At 40.4% G+C, this 17393-nt stretch overlaps 2 protein-coding genes across 2 annotated transcripts; both read right to left on the bottom strand.

The window, feature by feature from the left end:
• Window positions 1–17146, bottom strand: galk1 (galactokinase 1). Its single transcript, XM_008289360.1, has 8 exons — window positions 16879–17146; window positions 16491–16680; window positions 16195–16314; window positions 14612–14747; window positions 14142–14323; window positions 12882–13032; window positions 12622–12784; window positions 1–1099 (listed from the first exon to the last, which is right to left on the bottom strand). The coding sequence occupies exons 1-8, from the start codon at window positions 17041–17043 to the stop codon at window positions 1025–1027; spliced, it is 1182 nt and encodes a 393-aa protein (XP_008287582.1). The 5' UTR covers window positions 17044–17146; the 3' UTR covers window positions 1–1024.
• LOC103362851 (BTB/POZ domain-containing protein KCTD21) lies at window positions 6238–10213 on the bottom strand. Its single transcript, XM_008289359.1, has 2 exons — window positions 8712–10213; window positions 6238–6938 (listed from the first exon to the last, which is right to left on the bottom strand). The coding sequence occupies exons 1-2, from the start codon at window positions 9123–9125 to the stop codon at window positions 6474–6476; spliced, it is 879 nt and encodes a 292-aa protein (XP_008287581.1). The 5' UTR covers window positions 9126–10213; the 3' UTR covers window positions 6238–6473.
• Window positions 17147–17393: the final 247 nt, after the last annotated feature.

The raw sequence follows: 17393 nt of genomic DNA, 5'->3' as shown, positions 1-17393 counted from the left end.
ATTTACTAGAAGCTAAAGAACACTTCTTAACAAGGGGTGCCAATAATTATGGAGGGTGCTGTATCACCCCACTGGAAACAGGTTTGTGTCCACTTTATGACAGCTCGATCAATATCAAATCTCCTTTTGTTTATTTTTTTCTCCACCATAAACTGTATGTAAAGATGGACAACACATTTTTTTAAACCCCACCTGTTGGTTAGTTGCAGTACAGCACAGACTCTTCCCTATAACCCTAACAGACAGGTGCAGGCACAGATGCTAAGTTGTTATTATACTATTTCTGAGTTCTGCAGGAGTTCATTCAGAAGACTCTGTTGCAAACACACACTTTAGGTTGTATTTATGTATTCCGTGCATACACATTACTTCCATTGAAGCATGACCAACACAGATTTTGCACTACAGATGGATCCGTGGAGGAATACGGCCCGACTCTTGCAGGCTTGGGGAGAGAAAATTTACATCACACAGAAATTTACATCCTGACATACCTGAGGATATAGAAAGTATAACATAGGACATAGTGAATGGAACAAAAAATAAAGTCAATATATACCTGTAATAACATTAGGTACTTCTTATTGTTTGGCGTTCACCTGCAGACCTCTGCTGAGAATGTAAAAAAGGACTGTTTGCTTTTTTAACTATGTGATCCTGAGGGATCTGGGAAAACTTGGTTGTTTTTTCTGTAATTTAGGTTTGTGTTTTAAAGGCTAACTTAATAAGGAAGTGAATGCTAATATTGCTCACATATGCGGAACCTGGATACCACAACTCCACCCCATGGTTGCTATGGTTGATATTTGGTTTCATGTTTGCCCAGTGGGAGGATGTGGTGATGTGTGTCCATGTTTATATACAGTCTGTGGTCATCACTAACTCCACAGAAACTGTTTGCTGTGGAGCAGGTAGTCTTTAGTGATTATCTCCTCCCCCCACCCAAAAAAGGAAAGAAATCAAAGCATAAAGCCTGTAATGAGGACAGAATCAGCTGTGCTCATAGCAGAAGTGTCGACAAAGGTCAAGACAGAGTGAGAGGTCGTGCTCCTTCTGATGGAGTTGTGACATAAAAAGTTGGAGTTCCGCTGTACTGCTCCTGATGAGAAAAAAAGCATACATTAAATTCCAGTGACTTCAACAATGAAACAAATCACTCAGTCTGATTTGTTTTATGTGAGAATGCTAAACTGCATTGTGTCAATAACCATTTTTAAAGCAGCACAGCATTAATTCTTCACACATCACTCACCATCTGAGGAAGGAAGTTCAGAAAGGGAGCAAGAGGAAAGAACCAGTTTGTTGTTGCAACTAGACACCTTTCCTTTGAGTTGCATCTTTTCCGCCTCCAAGCTTCCTCTACTACCGCTTCCTTCAGACTAAAATTACACACTCTGTCCACAACTCATCTGACTCCTCCTCCAAGTCATTCAAAGGGCAAACGTATAGAGTCCACCCACATGAAATCGCAGCCTGTTAAAGTTTTTATGCAATACACTAATTTGAATATGAAATGAATTTAAATCATTTTTTTTTTTAACTGAAAAAAAAAATGAGGAGGAAAAGCTACATTCATCTCTGTCATGTTTAATCAACCCTCTCATTCATGGCAACAACACAAAAACTTTTCTTGTCAAAAAAACAACAACAAAAAAACACAAAACTGAAAGAAAAAGGAATGAAAATAAAACTTTCACATGTGACAGGTCCACACCACTTTTTAAAATAGGAAATTTTGTCCCTATCACTTTTTAAAAGCACACATTTCGAAAAAAAGGTTCCAAAAATACCTCACACCAACAAATGTTATTGTTAAGAAATGAGAATGCTTAGAGAAAGGTTTCTTGCACAGTAAGAAAACATTCAATGCAATGTAAATATAGAAAAAAACAAATGCATTGCAAAAGCAACTGCTCTCATCAGCTTTGAATGGAACATCCAGCATGTCTCCTTGGAGACTTTTGCAAGTGAAAGAAACTAATATTGTTGCAAAAGGTAGCAATGCTTTCATATTAATATTTAAATTAATGAGTCAAGATTGGTTGAGTTTGATCATACATTGGAGTAAAAGATGGACATAGCGACTGCGACGTCACCCAATGCTTTGTTGACTGCAATCTTGAAGTGTCAACTTTGGCATTTGGTCACTGTAATATTAGTTGTTTTTTTTTTTAAACCAGATGTAACACACAAATGTTAGATCTGATTTGAAAACTGGAAGACATTGGGGATGGTGGAATGGTAGCAACCTGTCAATCACAAGGAAACCCCGCCCTAAATTAATCAACGTTTATTGTCTATTTCATTTTAAAGGAACCATCATTTTAAAGATGAAAACCGTGCCAAATTCAAAAAGTATTGAAACTAGCACAATTAAGTCCATAAGTTAATTAGGAAAATGTTGGAGGTAGCAGATCAAGCAGGACTATTTTCTCATATTGTTATACAATCAGAGGTGTCGCCCCCTGCTGGCTGTTAGAAGGAATGCAGGTTTAAGGCACTTGTGCATTGGCCTCACTTTTCAGACACTGAGGCTACATAAATCTTTTATATGCAGTCTATGAACTTGACTCAAACTCTGTGAACTCTGTTACTATAAACATAAAAGAGTATATAACATCAAAGTAACAACATCTAAAGGTAAGGTTGATTATTAAACTTTAGCTTAGTTACCGTTTTAAGAGTTCTTTCTCAAACTGTTTGTATTTAGTCATATTTTGGGTGAGTCCCAATGGACACTGTTATCCCTGACAGTAATGCAGTGATGCTGATGTGATACTGGTATTTTTTGACTGACATGGTGTTGCAACTGTGTGTGTGACGCATATGAATGAGAATTACTTGTACAGAAGACAATGTTTTGCGTTTTATGAGTATTTTCATATTGTTAACTTTGACATAGCTCAGGCTGTTCCCTTTTTATGCACTTTTTCCTTCCATCATCTACTCTGACCTCATACTGATTGGTCGACAACACTGCCTGAAACTGCATACATTTTGTTTTTAATCTGAGCCCTTGTGCCTCTGCCACTTTTCAACACAAAGTTATGGCCCTAGTTTGTAGCAGCAACACCTACAACTACACATAGTAGTCATACATGTAACAACACATCAGGGCTGTTGTGGCTCCAGAGATCCCACATGTGAACTCCAAAAATTCAGACTGGTAAGCTGCTTGTGTTTTTCACAATAGTTTGACAGGGTTATTCTCTTGTGGCAACTGCAAATGCAGTTTAAGGGTAAAGTTTAAGTTTTTTCAAAAATCACCTGTTTGCATTTTGCTTAGCACTATGTCATGACATATGTTGCAAACCGTGCTATACAAATAAAATTGAATTCAGACCGACAATCTGGAGATAGACCCTACTTAAAAACATTCATTGTCTGATAAAAAAAAAAAAAGATATAATCATAGTAGACAAATTGAACTTCATCAAACTAGCAGTTTGTCTTCAGAATGAAGAGCTGTAACGTGGATTTTTCAATCTAAAAAACTTTGAATTGGCAGAAGGGACCTCAACACATCATCTCCACCCCCCTGTCAAAACTTTGCAGACTGTTGTATATGACATCACCACTGGAAGATAGCAGCACCTATTTCTATGACATTCGGTCTTCACTTTGACACAGGGAAAAAGTGGTGACATGTCACTCAGCTTTATACAGTATGGGACTGAAAGTGCACTAATAAACACAAAGAAGGGGAGGCTTCTTGTAAGCAAACGAGGATGTAAGCAATGCTGGTTTTAAAGTTCCCACTTCCACTTGTCATGAGGATCTCATCAATAAAATTTTTTTTAAAATCTACAAATAAAATTCAGATGAGATTTAAGACAATCATTTACACTTAGCAGGATATATTACACCACTCAGCCACAACAATAAATCCGCCAGCCAACTGTGAGGGTGTCCTGTGGTATCCGGCACCAACAGACTAGCACCAGATCACTCAGATCCTGGTGTTTGCAGAGTGGACCAAACTTGTTTTTCCAGAACATCTCCCAGATGCTGGGAAATTTGGGGACCAAGTGAAAACACTGAACTCTTTGTTAGGTTCCTCAAACCATTTCTGAACAATGTTTCAACTGTGATGTTGAGCATTATCCTGCTAAAAGAGGTCACTGCAGTCAGGGAATACTGCTGTCATAAAGGACTGTAAGTGGTCTGCAACAATTTTTAGGTAGACATTATGTGTTCAAGTAGCATCTACATGAACATCAGGACCCAGGTTTCCAAGCTGAAGATTACCTAAAACATCACACCGCATCTGTCGGCTTGTGGTTTTTCCATAGTGCATCCTGCTGCCATTTCTTCTCAGGTAAAGGATGCACATGCATCCGGCTATCCATGTAATGTTAAAGCAAAATGTGATGAATCAGACCACGTCACCTTCTTCAGCTGCTACATGATCCAGTTTGGTGGTTGACAGGGATCAGCATAGACATTCTGACTGCTCTCCAGCTGCGCAGTCCCATAATAAGCAAGTTACAATGCTCTGAATGTCCTGGCACCTTTCTATCTTAGCCAGCATGAAGTTTTCAGCAGTTTGTGCTACAGATCTTCTAGAACTGAAGAAGAAGAAGAAGAAGAAGCAGAAGAAGAATATAGGTATCTTTTACAAAATATGGGGTTACTATTTTAATTATGCTTACGTGCTCTCGAGCCCTACCCAGAGTTGCCAACAGCTGCAGCAAAACTGTAAAAGGAATTTCAATATGTCACTCAGGCAGTTAGATGTAAAAGTCTTAAGCATCATTTCTAAAAAAGACAAAAAAATAAAAGGTCAGTTAGGATTACCAAAATTATTTCTCTTCGCTAAATGCCAGAATAAAAAGAGATAGAATTTTTTAGAGAATGTTTTACTACTGTCTTCAAATCAAAAAAGATTATTATGCCTTCAAACTATTTGGGAAAGCCCACATGTTGATGTCATGGCCTTGGAAGCTTTTGATAGGTTAATTGACAACATCTGAGTTAACTGGAGGCACACCTGTGGATGTATTTTAAGGCACACCTCAAACACACTGCTTCCTTTTGTGACAGCATGGAAAATCTAAAGAAATCAGCCAAGATCTCAGGAAGAGAATTGTGGACCTCCACAAGTCTGGTTCATCCTTGGGTACAATTTCCAGATGGCTCAAGGTTCCACGTTCATCTGTTCAAACAATTATACACAAGTATAAACACCATGGGAACGTCCAGCCATCATTCCGCTCAGGAAGGAGACGGATTCTGTGTCCAAAGATGAAGTGTTTTGGTGAGAAATGTGAGTATCAACCCCAGAACAAAAGCTAAAGACCTTGTGAAGATGCTGCTGAAGCTGGTAAGAGAGCATCATTATCCACAGTGAAACCAGTCCTGTACCAGCATGGGATGAAAGGATACTCAGAGAGGAAGAAGACATTACTCCAAAAGAAACATAAAAAGCCAGATTACAGTTTGTAAATGCACAGAAGGACAAAGACCTTCATTTTTGGAGACATGTCCTGTGGTCTGATGAAACTAAAACTGAAATGTTTGGCTTTAATGACCATCGTTACATCTGGAGGAAAAAGGGGGAAACTTGCAAGCCTGAGAACAGCATCCCAACTGTGAAGTACAGGGGTGGCAGCGTCATGTTGTGGGGCTGTTTTGCTGCAGGAGGGACTGGTGCACTTCACAAAATAGATGGCATCATGAGGAAATAACACTATGTGGAAATATTGAAGCAACATCTCAAGACATCAGCCAGGAAGTTAAAGCTTGGGCACTAGTGGGTCTTCAAATGGACAATGACCCTAAGCATACAGCCAGATTAGTTACAAAGAGGCTTCAGGACAACAAAGTCAATGTTTTGGAGTGGCCATCACAAAGCCCTGATCTCAATCCTGTAGGAAATTTGTGGGCAGAGTTGAAAAAGCCTGTGGAGCACGGCGGCCAACAAACCTGACTCAGCTCCACCAGTTCTGTCAAGAGGAATAATTCATCAAACTATTGTGTGAAGCTTGTGGAAGGAAACCCAAAACGTTGGACCCAAGTCATACAGTTTAAAGGTAATGCTACCAAATACTAAGGAAATGCATGTAAACTTCTGACTTTGAAGTAATAAAAAAAATTCTCTAAAAATGATTTCTCTCATTATTCTGGCATTTAGCAAGTATAAATAATTTTGGTAATCCTAACTGACATAAAATGGGAAAAGTTTAGTCTGATTTAATGTCAGATAGTGAGAAGAAAAGGTTATGTGTCTTTTTATATAGTGAATGTAAACTTCTGATTCAACTATCTTATTACTTACTATTTGGGAAAACAATATGACAGAAGAAAATACAGAGTGGTCACAGACACAGTGTGACTTCCTCAGTGATCTCCCAGTCATAACCTGTATGTAACCCTAAACTCAAAGATTTGATTAAATCATTTAAATCCTAAGGAAACAAGGTTTTGTGTTGACTAGAAAGAATCTATGGCATTTAGTGTGTTTAACCCATTGCTCAGCACTTGACAAGTCGAAGTGAGGTACAGTTAAGAATCTCTGCTGGGTCAGGAGTGACCAGATCAACCTTGAACCCTTCAGCCAGAGACACCTTTAACAACTCCTCCACAAAGCCCTGCATGTCTGTGATTTCACAGGGACTCAGGTGCATGTTCATGATGTCATCTGACTGCGCTGCCTCAGGATTGGACACAGTTAGTCCCCGGTAGCACTGCTTGTCATACTGGTCCTGAGGGAGTTCATCAGGTCTTGGCACCCACTCCAGTTTTAGCCTGTTCTGCCTTGGGCTGCATGGGTGAGGGCTAGTGAGACCCTGTGATGTCATATAGGAGAAGCGCTCACATAGCAGAGCTAGGAAAGCCCTCCAGGTACAAAAGAGGTCGACTGTGAAGGCTCGAACAGAGCATGTGCGAAGCTCATAGTTTTCTGGTCCATGGCGCAAGTTAAAGTGGAGAACGCGAACCTGGAATGAGAGGGGAGAATATGCTGACTACACATTCTCCAGAGTGTACACAAACAGAGGACGAATCCATCTGTGTCTCTGAATATGCAAACAGGTTCACAATCCCAACCTCTGCACATATTTGTGTGTACAGCAAACAGAACCTCTACAGGGTTGTGAGGGCCTGTATTTTTCAAATTTTCAGTCAACAGAAAAATTCTCGACTGAAACCCAATTTGATATTGATAACAAAATATTGCTATGCTCCAATCAAAATGCCAGTGCATGTTGGGTTCTTTTTGTCTTCTGAGCATGGCCAGAATAACCTATTATAGTGTTAGTGGACATTATCACAGTAATTTATTTGTTTATTTCCATTTAGAAGATTACGTGAGCAACGAGCAAAGCATCCATTTGCAAATACAGCAGGACCCCACTTCATTATATTGTACTTTAATGGTTCACATTTCTTGACGAAAATCTTGAACTTTTGAGGGTACTTTGGCGTTGCGGTCCCTGGACACTTTGTCCAGCTGCTCACAAAGAATGACTTAAAGTCTAACACCTAAACTCAAGTACACTTTGGTCATTTTGGGTTAGTTCTAAGCCTTTCAAATTTTTCACTGACTGTCCAGAATTCACTTTATATGTTAATTCTCAACTAATGTTCACGTATTGGTAAAAGTGTATATTCATACATTTTTGTCCTTCCCAGTAAAGGGGAATTTTGTTGGGTTCTCTGTATAAATTCTGCAAGATCTTCACCTTACATCGGATCTATCATTTTCTTTTCCGTTATCAGTGAAAAAGCTTATTCTCTTTGTCAGTAAAAAATGGATAAGACTAGTGGACTTGACTGAATGGGTAACCACTTTACCAATCATTGGACACGTAATACGTAGAAGCATTTTTCAGGCCTCACCGAAGATGGAAAAGTCATGGATAAGGGAAAGATGGTTTGCAATTGTCTGCAGTTACTTTGTCATGACAACAAATTTTAAGTTTGAAATAATTGTAACCGCTTTAGTTCAACATATTTTGAAACAGAGCTACATGGCTTGCATTCAAACGAATTGGAACCACTCCATCTTAGGGTTTTTTGTTTTGTTTTTTAGTTTTTTAGTCTGTAATTGATGTTCTTGTAAAGTGACAAGCATAAGGTGTGTTTCCATTAAAGCAACCTTGTAAATAAAGTTTAAGAGAACAGGCTGTATTTTCTGAAGGTTCAGAGGCTTTAGGGGTGAGACTGGCAATACTGTGCATCGCTGACTGCACATCCATTTCAGTATTTTAAGTATTTTTATGCAGAATGAAAAACCAAAAAAAACCCAACTGCAACTAGGTCGTCTTGCTTGCAGTTTTTGGTCAACATTAATCAGGATGGAGCATCTCGAAAAAGTGATGCCCGATGGACCACTCTTGTTATTTACTGTTGCACTGATGAATTTGAGACTGTCACACTTTTGATACATCACCAGACTAATTGGCTAAATCTTCTTGGGATTTTTTTCCTGCTGTAAAAACGTGTTACGATTCGCTGGAGGAACTTTTACCCCTGGGAAAGTTCCTAAACATTACCTCTTGGGAAATTGATATCCTGACACTTTTGGTGTCAGTGTGAGTCCACACTGACACTAACAAGAGGGTCTGATGTGCTCTAATGCGTGTATATATATGGATGAAACTTTTAAGACAAAATGAAATACCTAACTTGAATCTAATTGTAATTAAAACTGCAACATTGACTTGATGTGTTATCAGATTGACATGTTGCTAAAACCTTATCACACATACCTTGGAGTCAATGTTGACAATAATCATGGCTCCTAATGGCCCTCCTCTTAGATTGAGAGGCACTGAAGCCTCATAGCGGCGGATCTCCTCCAGCAGAGGGCGTATCTGGAAGAAATCGGCTTCTCTCCGTAGAAGTGCGAAATCTAAAAAGCCATCTGGCAGGTCCAGGGAGCTAGAGCGCAGGTAATTCAGAATGTATCGAAACACTTTGCCATCACGATCTATGAAGACATTTCCTCTGTTGTCCCTAAGCACAGGGATTTGTCCGGTGAACATGGCACCAAGCATCGAGTCACGGCAGCGGGTCAGAGTGTCCAGGGTTGTTGTATAAATTTCTCCACCAACGTTCAACGACACTGGGTCCTGGAGAGAGTTTCTGTTGCTGTTGTCATCAGGAGAGTTGAGGTTCAGCATCTTGGAGGAAAAGCTGAGATTCAAACAATCCCGTGAAGACTTCTCCAGTGTCGTAATTCAGAGGACAAAGCTCCCTCTGCTCTAGTCAGGAATGCTAAGGACCGAGAGATGTGAGAGAAGTTTGAAGTGTTTTTATTTCCAAGAAAGACTTCCTTTGACAATCAGCAAGCCACAGCAGTCGCCAGGCTACGGTCAAGTTAGAAGAGATGCAAGGAAGTCTGCCAAGTCTGATCCCAAAGCTGAAGATTTATAAAACCATAGTTTCACAAATATAAAAGGCTGCTGCTCTTTTTCTTCTCACTGTTGTTGCAAAAAAAAGCATGTCATCCTTATAAATGCAGGTGTCTCCAAAGGTTTGTCTGTTGTTGTAGTTTTTCTTTTTTTGTCTTTTTTTTTTTTTTTTTTGATGCTTCCTCTGTAAGATTCTAAAAAATATCAGCCAATAGCAGACCAGAACTGTGCTAAAGCAGAGAGGCAGCAGTGACCAGACCAGCATGCTAATAACTGGACACTTCTGGCTCCGTCTCCACGAAGCTCGCCTTTATTCTCAGCTCATACCCCCTGATCTCTCACACTCACACACACTGGAGCTGTCTGAGCAAGACACGGGAGACTGGACAATTCGTCTGAAATGGCCCCCTTAAAGTGACAGCCAGAACACTGAAGAGTGCTTTTTATTCCCTGTGAACAAATGAACAATGTCCTCAGATGCTTTTTAAATACCTTCTGGAATGCAAAGATTTTCCAGAGAATAGAATCTTGAAAGCAAACACAGCAAAACAACAAGAAGATGGACTTTGCTGCCCTTACTGTACTATTCTACAAAATAACAACAATCAAATCCAACACACACTTCTATTACAACAACCTTAAACTTAAACCCATACACTACTAAAAATGTGAAATTCCTATTTTCAGATGAAAAATACTTTATTGGCCTTTGCAGTTTCTCTGTAGGTGTAGTGCATTAAGGCTGCTCTATCTGACTTTCAGACCACCTGGGGGCACCAAAAACAAACTGCAAGCACCACCAATAAATGAAGTATAATCACCAAAGCAAGACTAAATGCTTGCAAGCATTTTGTTGATTGGATTCTTGTGATTAAACAAGTATATACTGCTACAGACAACAGAAAAGCTAAAAAAAAAAATTGCAGGTTGTGGTGTACAAATCTTCACTACAAATTAAGAAACATCTACTGCTGTGGTGTTGATTTCGTAAAAATGTTTGGCACTGATTAGTAAGGTGTTTTTTTTCTAATGATACATAAGAAAAAAAAATATCCCGATGCTACTCAGGTCAGTGAGTGTTAAGGCTTAAGCTGATATGACTCATGTTTGATTAAAAAGTATTGCATTCAAATGGGATCATGTTTCTGGCCAGCTGACAAACAATAATTCAATAGTCATTCTGTTATTTTAGCTCTGATTTGGTCTCCACCTGTTCTTGGGAAACACTATCTGTCTCTTTCGCTGCTGCATATTGTTCACCAGTAAGTTGCTAATTTTAACAGTCTGCTGATGGTGTAAAGAGGTTTCATTGGCCACATAGGGGCAGCAAAAGCTGTACATCTTTAGGAGTCATGCAACTCTGGAAGGTTCAGAGTGTAGGTCTGCACCTTTACCTTTATGCACATGCACAACTTCAAATCAAATGTTTTTGCTTGGCTTTCATATGCTGTTGTTATGTGTTGCTTGGAGCAGAGAGTCATCACTCTCGGCCTTCACACAAGAAGGTGTCCAAGGAAAGAACAGACCAATGACCAGTTAACATATTGATTCCAACAACTTTGATAACCAAGTAAAACTGCAAATTTCTGCTTACAGTTTATGGCATGCAGTTTTTCTCTGTAGTGTAAAGAAAATACGTCCAATGTTACTGTTTTTTTTCTCTTCAGACTTTTCACTTCTCTATGCAAATTTGTCATGTTTACCTTAGTTCACCTAGCAAAGCAGCTGGCCTACTTCATCACGGGTGCCTTAATCTAAAGCTGTTCTATTTGACTGCTGTATAACTTTATTCAACATGTATTGAAACACACATTAAATACTGTTTTGACCTGCCATAGTACAGCCCAAAATTTGAGGCAACTATGTCACAAGGCCTATAGTATGCATACTTGGCAGTATAGTACCGAACACATAAATACAACCTGCTGGCCACGTATGGAATGGAGTCCTCCGAGCAGAGACCCACATACTCCAAAACTATTATAATGACTACAACAACTATGCATCCATGGTGTCAAAGTAGTCTTTGGTCATGGAAAAAAATCAAAGCCGTCATAAAAAAGTCTCATCTTTGATCACACAATAACAAAATATTGATCATGCAGACTCACTAGTGTTTTTTCTGAACCACAGGTAATTCATATCATTGTAATACAAAAAAAACAAAAACATATAGAATCCGCTTAAACATAAAATACTTGGTCACAAAAAGGAAAAAAAAAAAAAACTAATTATCCTCATTGGACTTTTATAACTGATGGAGCAGATATATCAAGTTGTACCACAAAAGCAGAAGTATTGCTCGATAGACCAATCCAAGCAGGACACGGTTCTAGAGTTTCATAATAGTTCCTAAAATAGAACAAAGAAAACTATTTTTTGTAATCTATTTTTCATTTTTAGGCTTCATTTTGTAGCCATAAACTTTGGTTAGGGGGGACTTGTCTTGTAGTTTTGTGTGATTTCTTCAGGAATTATCACTGTACTGGGTCATCAGGATGGCAAAGGCACGATACAGTTAGGTCCATAGATATTTGGACACTGACACAGTTTTCAGCATTTTAGGTCTGCACACCACCACAATGGATTTGAAATGAAACAATCAAGATGTACTTTAAGTGCAGACTTTCAGCGTTAACTTGAGGGTATTTACATCAAAATCAGGTGAACGGCGTAGGAGCTACAGCACATTATATATGTGCCCTCCACCTTTTTAAAGCATGTCTGATTGTTCCATTTTAGATCCACTGTGGTGGTGTACAGAGCCGAACTGCTGAAAATTGTGTCAATGTCCAAATATTTATGGACCTGACTGTATAGCCATGACCAAATACATATAGATCCGTTGGGGTAGTGGGATTTTCTCTTTGGACATTTTCATGCCTTGACATATATTTATTAATAATCTGATGTACTTATGTGAGCAAAACTTAGAGGTAAACTTATTCTCATGATCACTGTTGAAACTGGTAGGATTAAAATTAATTCTCTTGCTTTGGGTTCTATTGGTCGAAGCTACGTTTCGTGCATTTGAAGTGCTAAGCCTCGCTTAACATTCCAGGAAAAATGTTCTCTACTCAGTAGTCAGAGAAGAGGCTGATATGGATCTTTCATCCAACTCCCAATAAGAAGCAGACAAGCTATTCCCCAAAATCTAGAACTATTTACCAACCAGCTTCCTCTGTACTTGTTGTATACTGATGATAGTCTTGATAGAATAAATTCAGCACTGTTTTCATATATGGATGTGTGTTTGTGTGTTCACCTGTATGTGAAGAATGGTCGTGTCGATGGCATGCGCCTGCAGCAAAGTAACAGTGCATCCACCGAATCCGCCGCCCGTCATCCGGCTGCCAAACACCCCGTCCACCTTCATGGCTGCAGACACCAGCTCATCCAGCTCCCTGCAGCTTACCTCATACAGATCTCTGACAAAGGAACACCAAGTTACCACACACCTCCCACATTCTGTCCTTAACAGTGACTGCAGCGTAAACAGATGTCACACAGCTCTGTTGTCTGTACCTCAGAGAGTTATGGCTCTCCACCATGAGCTTGCCAAACTCTTTGTAGGCTCCTCTCTTCAGGGCTTCAGCAGCTTGGACAGTTCTTTCTATCTCTTCAATAACGTGGCGAGCTCTTCGATAGGTAACATCATCCATCCTGCTCCTTGCCTCTGAAATGGTAGGGAGGGCAACTTTATTGATTGGCAATTGAAAAGGCATACAAAGCAGATTACAAATGAGCAGAGAAGTCTAGTTAAAAGAATACATAAATGGCTAGATACATACAGTATATAATAAAAACGGGAATGTCAAATTTGTCAAAAATGTATCATATCTCAATACTTGTATTACTACTAAGTTGAACAGTAGAGTATTTCATCTTATGAACAATGAAAAACAGATAATTTAGAGAGACTATATTGAAAACAGTGGCCTCAAAGTGGACACTAATTAAAACCAAAGTAAAAACACCTGTAATCCTTGACAAACGACTGAGTACACCTGTGATTTTCAATCAGCCTATATGCATTATTAGTACAATAATAACATTACTGTCAACACCAGAACTTTCTCAGTTTTCGTCCTATGGGCTGTATGCCTGATTCAGAGCTCCACATCAAAAAGAATTGCCAGTGGAACTGGAAGAGTTTGAGTGTACCATCACAATCATGGACTAATCAGAGCCTCAGCAGCCATTTTCCTAAAATGACGCCAATGGCAGTGCGTTACTTGCACAATCTCACTATGAAAAACAGACATGCAGGTGTTTCAGACGTGGCACAGAGGTGACTGATGGCAAACAGAGATTCTGTGACAGTGGAAGGGACATCGCATAGCATCAACCTCTATGGACAAAAATACAAGATTAAACTTGTTAAAGAACATGAAAATAAGTCTGCTGAATATTGGGGCATATTTTTGGTCAGATAAGACAAAAAAAAAAAAGGTTGACATACCAAGCACTGAAAAAAATGAAAGATTTGAATGTTGTATTACATTTGAACTAAAGAACCTGTATTTCTTTAATATGGTAAGCCTAAACAGGCAGTTTTTAATTTTATGTTTGAGCAAATGCACTACTGTTCAACTTAGAGATTACTTTAAGGTGATACCATTTTGAACCATTTGACATTTAAGTGATAGTTCACAAGAGTGTACTCACTTCTTACTAGTCTAGCCTTACCTAGACTCACAAGCTACTACTACTAGTACTCACAAGACACCAGGTAAGACAAAATGGGGCAAAACAGATCAGGATGGGAACATATGAAAACAATACCCTCCAGATCCTTCATGGTAGCATCCCTGAGACTGTCCTTTCCAAGGATGGAGGCAGCTTCCTCACACTGTCTGCGTCTCACGGAGTACTCGCTGCCGGCCAGAGAGTGCTTCACATTCGAGTTGGTGATAAGGATGACCAGGTGTGGATCTGCCAGAGGGATAGGTGTGGCCTCCAGAGACCTGAGGTAAGCCACAAAGTGAGGATAAATATGTAGAATTTCCTCTGCCTTTGAATAGTAATTTGGCAGAGACAGATCTTATTCTCTTTATGCAACATCCAATTTCATTCAATTCAGTTTTATTTGTATGGTGCAGTTTACAACATCTCACAGCCTTAACGTAGTATGGTAAAGACCTAATGAACTTAAACACAGAACCCAACAATCCAAAGTTGCCTTTGGACAACCTCTGAGCAAGCAGTCAGCAACATAAGACAGTTGATCTACTTTAGCTGAATGCATACACTACCTGCAGTCTATAAGCAACGCGTGCCCCTCCCTGCCGAGAACAGACACAAACTGATCCATAATGCCGCAGGGTACACCAGCATGAGTGTGTTCGGCCTGCTGGCAGGCTAATGCTTTGGACACCGTGTCTCCGTCATCTGTGGGAAGAAAGACAAGCAAAGATTAGAAGACACTCGGCCCTGTAAGGGAAACCAACAGAGATCAGCAGTTATGATTGTAGAAAAGCAAACTCAAAAACTTGAACAGACTTTTCACCATGTTAATACCAGTGAAAGTCAGTTCTCATTGTCACTTTCTTCTGCACATTCTGGGATCGCTCACTTTATTTTCCCCCAGAATGTTGAATTGCCACTACAGCATCATTGTGTCCTGTTGACATGGAGTAAATATCCATCCACTGTCCCAGTGTACTACGCAGGACTGCAAACAAGCAGGCAGACTGTAAGCACTTTCATGAGGAGAGCGTAGCTCAGTGATCAGTGGAAAGATAAATATCTTAATCAAAAGTAGTCGCCTGTCAAATTAAGTAAGCAGTTAGTTCATATGTGAGGAGTTACAGCGCCAGAAAGTGGGTTGTGTCATAAAACTAAGATGTCTTTGTCATGAAAAGGTGCAGTTACCTTACTTCTGCATCCTACATCTGATGAATCAGATTAGATGGTGCTACTGATTCACATGTTTGTGTTCTCACATGCAGCTGCTTTGGGAAGTGTGTAGAGTGGTTCAGGGCTGCAGTGCATGTGTGACAGCAGTGCCATGCACTGCCCCCCTGAGAAACCTTTAGTGTAGCCATGATTTGACAATAAAAAAAGCTCCTCCTTGCTCTGAAAAACAATCTGACTTCTGACACTCTCACTTAGTTTTAATGTCATGTGTCCCGCTATCACACTGCTGCTTAGTGAGCAATGTTCTGCAGGAAACTACAGACACAGAAACAGGTGGACAATGGCTGCAGGTTGATTTTCTTGAACAAGCCTCTGACGAGTTGATGGAATCCAGCTATGTGTTATCTGAACACTGATTCAACTGTATGATGCACCTCAAGGAAATCTGACCTTTGTACAAAGGAGATAACACAGTCACTGCCACCAATCTGCTTTAGTTTGATTTGCTGTACTAAAAATAGTTACCAATCTGAAATAGTTTTACTCTTGGCTCAGAACTTCCTATGTCTTTAAATGTTTTGAAACTCTAAAACCTTCTGATTATTTCCAGGTTCACATAAAAATCTGACATATTTTTGCTATGCTCCCCGACTTGTGGACCCAGTTATAGATAGTGTTTGAGTGTAGCTTGCCTGTAAGACAGAGACTGGAAGAGCCATCAGAACATTCACATCCCATCCAACTGTGACAGCAGTCCAACATTTCTGATTGCAGCAATCAATGTATGCAGCAACGAAACAACTTATAGTAATAATAAACTATCACATGGAGACAAGATCTAATGATAACACTGTGTACTCTTCTTTGTTTTCTTTGTCCCACCACAATTAATAAGCTGCATTTAAATCTTTTGTTTATTTGGTAGCAAGCATGTGAACACGTCCACCTGAATTCAAGCCCCTCTCTACTGTGACCTTACCTGGCTGGAGCTGCTGCAAGAAGGTGTAGACGGCCACCTCCAGGGAGGCCGAGCTGGACAGCCCTCCACCCAGGGGCACGCTGCTGGAGATCACTGCCTTAAAGCCTGGGACAGGAGGAGCTGAAGAGTGAGACAGAGACAGGCACACATTAAACATCCTTGGCTGCATGATAAGACGTCACCTGTGAGATCATTCAGGTTTTGCTACACAGGAGTCCTCATTAACTTTGACAGGACTATGTCTTGAAGAGGAACTGTTTTATTTCTGTGGATACTGTGATCACTCCTTTGTTTACCCCTGTAATGCTGTATAACACCCTTCACATAGTTGGCCCAGGACGGTGACCCTGGAGGTAGCGCTGATCCATCAGCAGGCAGCCTGAAGTCCACCCTCCGAGGCTCATCAGCATCCTCTGTCGCCGTGGCCACGCTGACATCCTGGCCAGCAGCTGGACTCCCAACCACCACCGTCACCAGGGGCAGAGCCTGACCCACAAACACACAAACACTCATCTTTCCCCGTTTGTTAAGTCCACTCACAGATAAGGAAGTAGCACATATCACTTTGTACTCGAGCACATCTTTGGTCTTTTCTGCTGTGTCTGATTCGCTCTTGTAAACATCCACCACGCAGCGAAAACGCAGCTATCAGCTGACAGAGCGGTCGTGCTCGTGCGGCGTTACCATTGGAAGGACGAAGCCCTGGTTGTAGTCCGTGTGTTCCCCGATCAGGTTGACTCTTCCGGGAGCACACACCGCCACCAGGGGAGCTTCTTCTCCGAACACCTGGCCGTAGAACCGCCGAGCAGCCACGACGAGCTCGGACACACTCTGAAACGAAGTGGCCATGGCGCAGCACACAGCTCTACCAGCCCAGCAGTAGTTCCTGACTTTCGGTGGAACCGGAGAGACGTCTCAGAGCAGCTCCAAGACTAATAGCTGACTCTCATGCCTGTTACTCTCACTTCCTGGAGGCGTGGCCAAGCTGTTGGTTGTGAGTCTCTGGTTGGTTTGAACATGTCCGTGACGTAGCAGTTGGCCCAATCGGCTTCTTTAAAATCCCTGAAAACAAAAAAAGTTTTGACTCGACAGCAGAATTTTTTTCCCAACTTTATTCGCACTGACCAACAATACAAGACATCTTGAGAGTCTGTTGACATACAAACAAGAGCAAATGATGAAAGAAGGAAAAAAATATG

Source organism: Stegastes partitus, unplaced genomic scaffold, assembly GCF_000690725.1.
Source record: "Stegastes partitus isolate 25-593 unplaced genomic scaffold, Stegastes_partitus-1.0.2 Scaffold609, whole genome shotgun sequence".
Lineage (NCBI taxonomy): Eukaryota > Metazoa > Chordata > Actinopteri > Pomacentridae > Stegastes > Stegastes partitus.
This window is presented reverse-complemented; position numbering and strand designations above follow the sequence as displayed.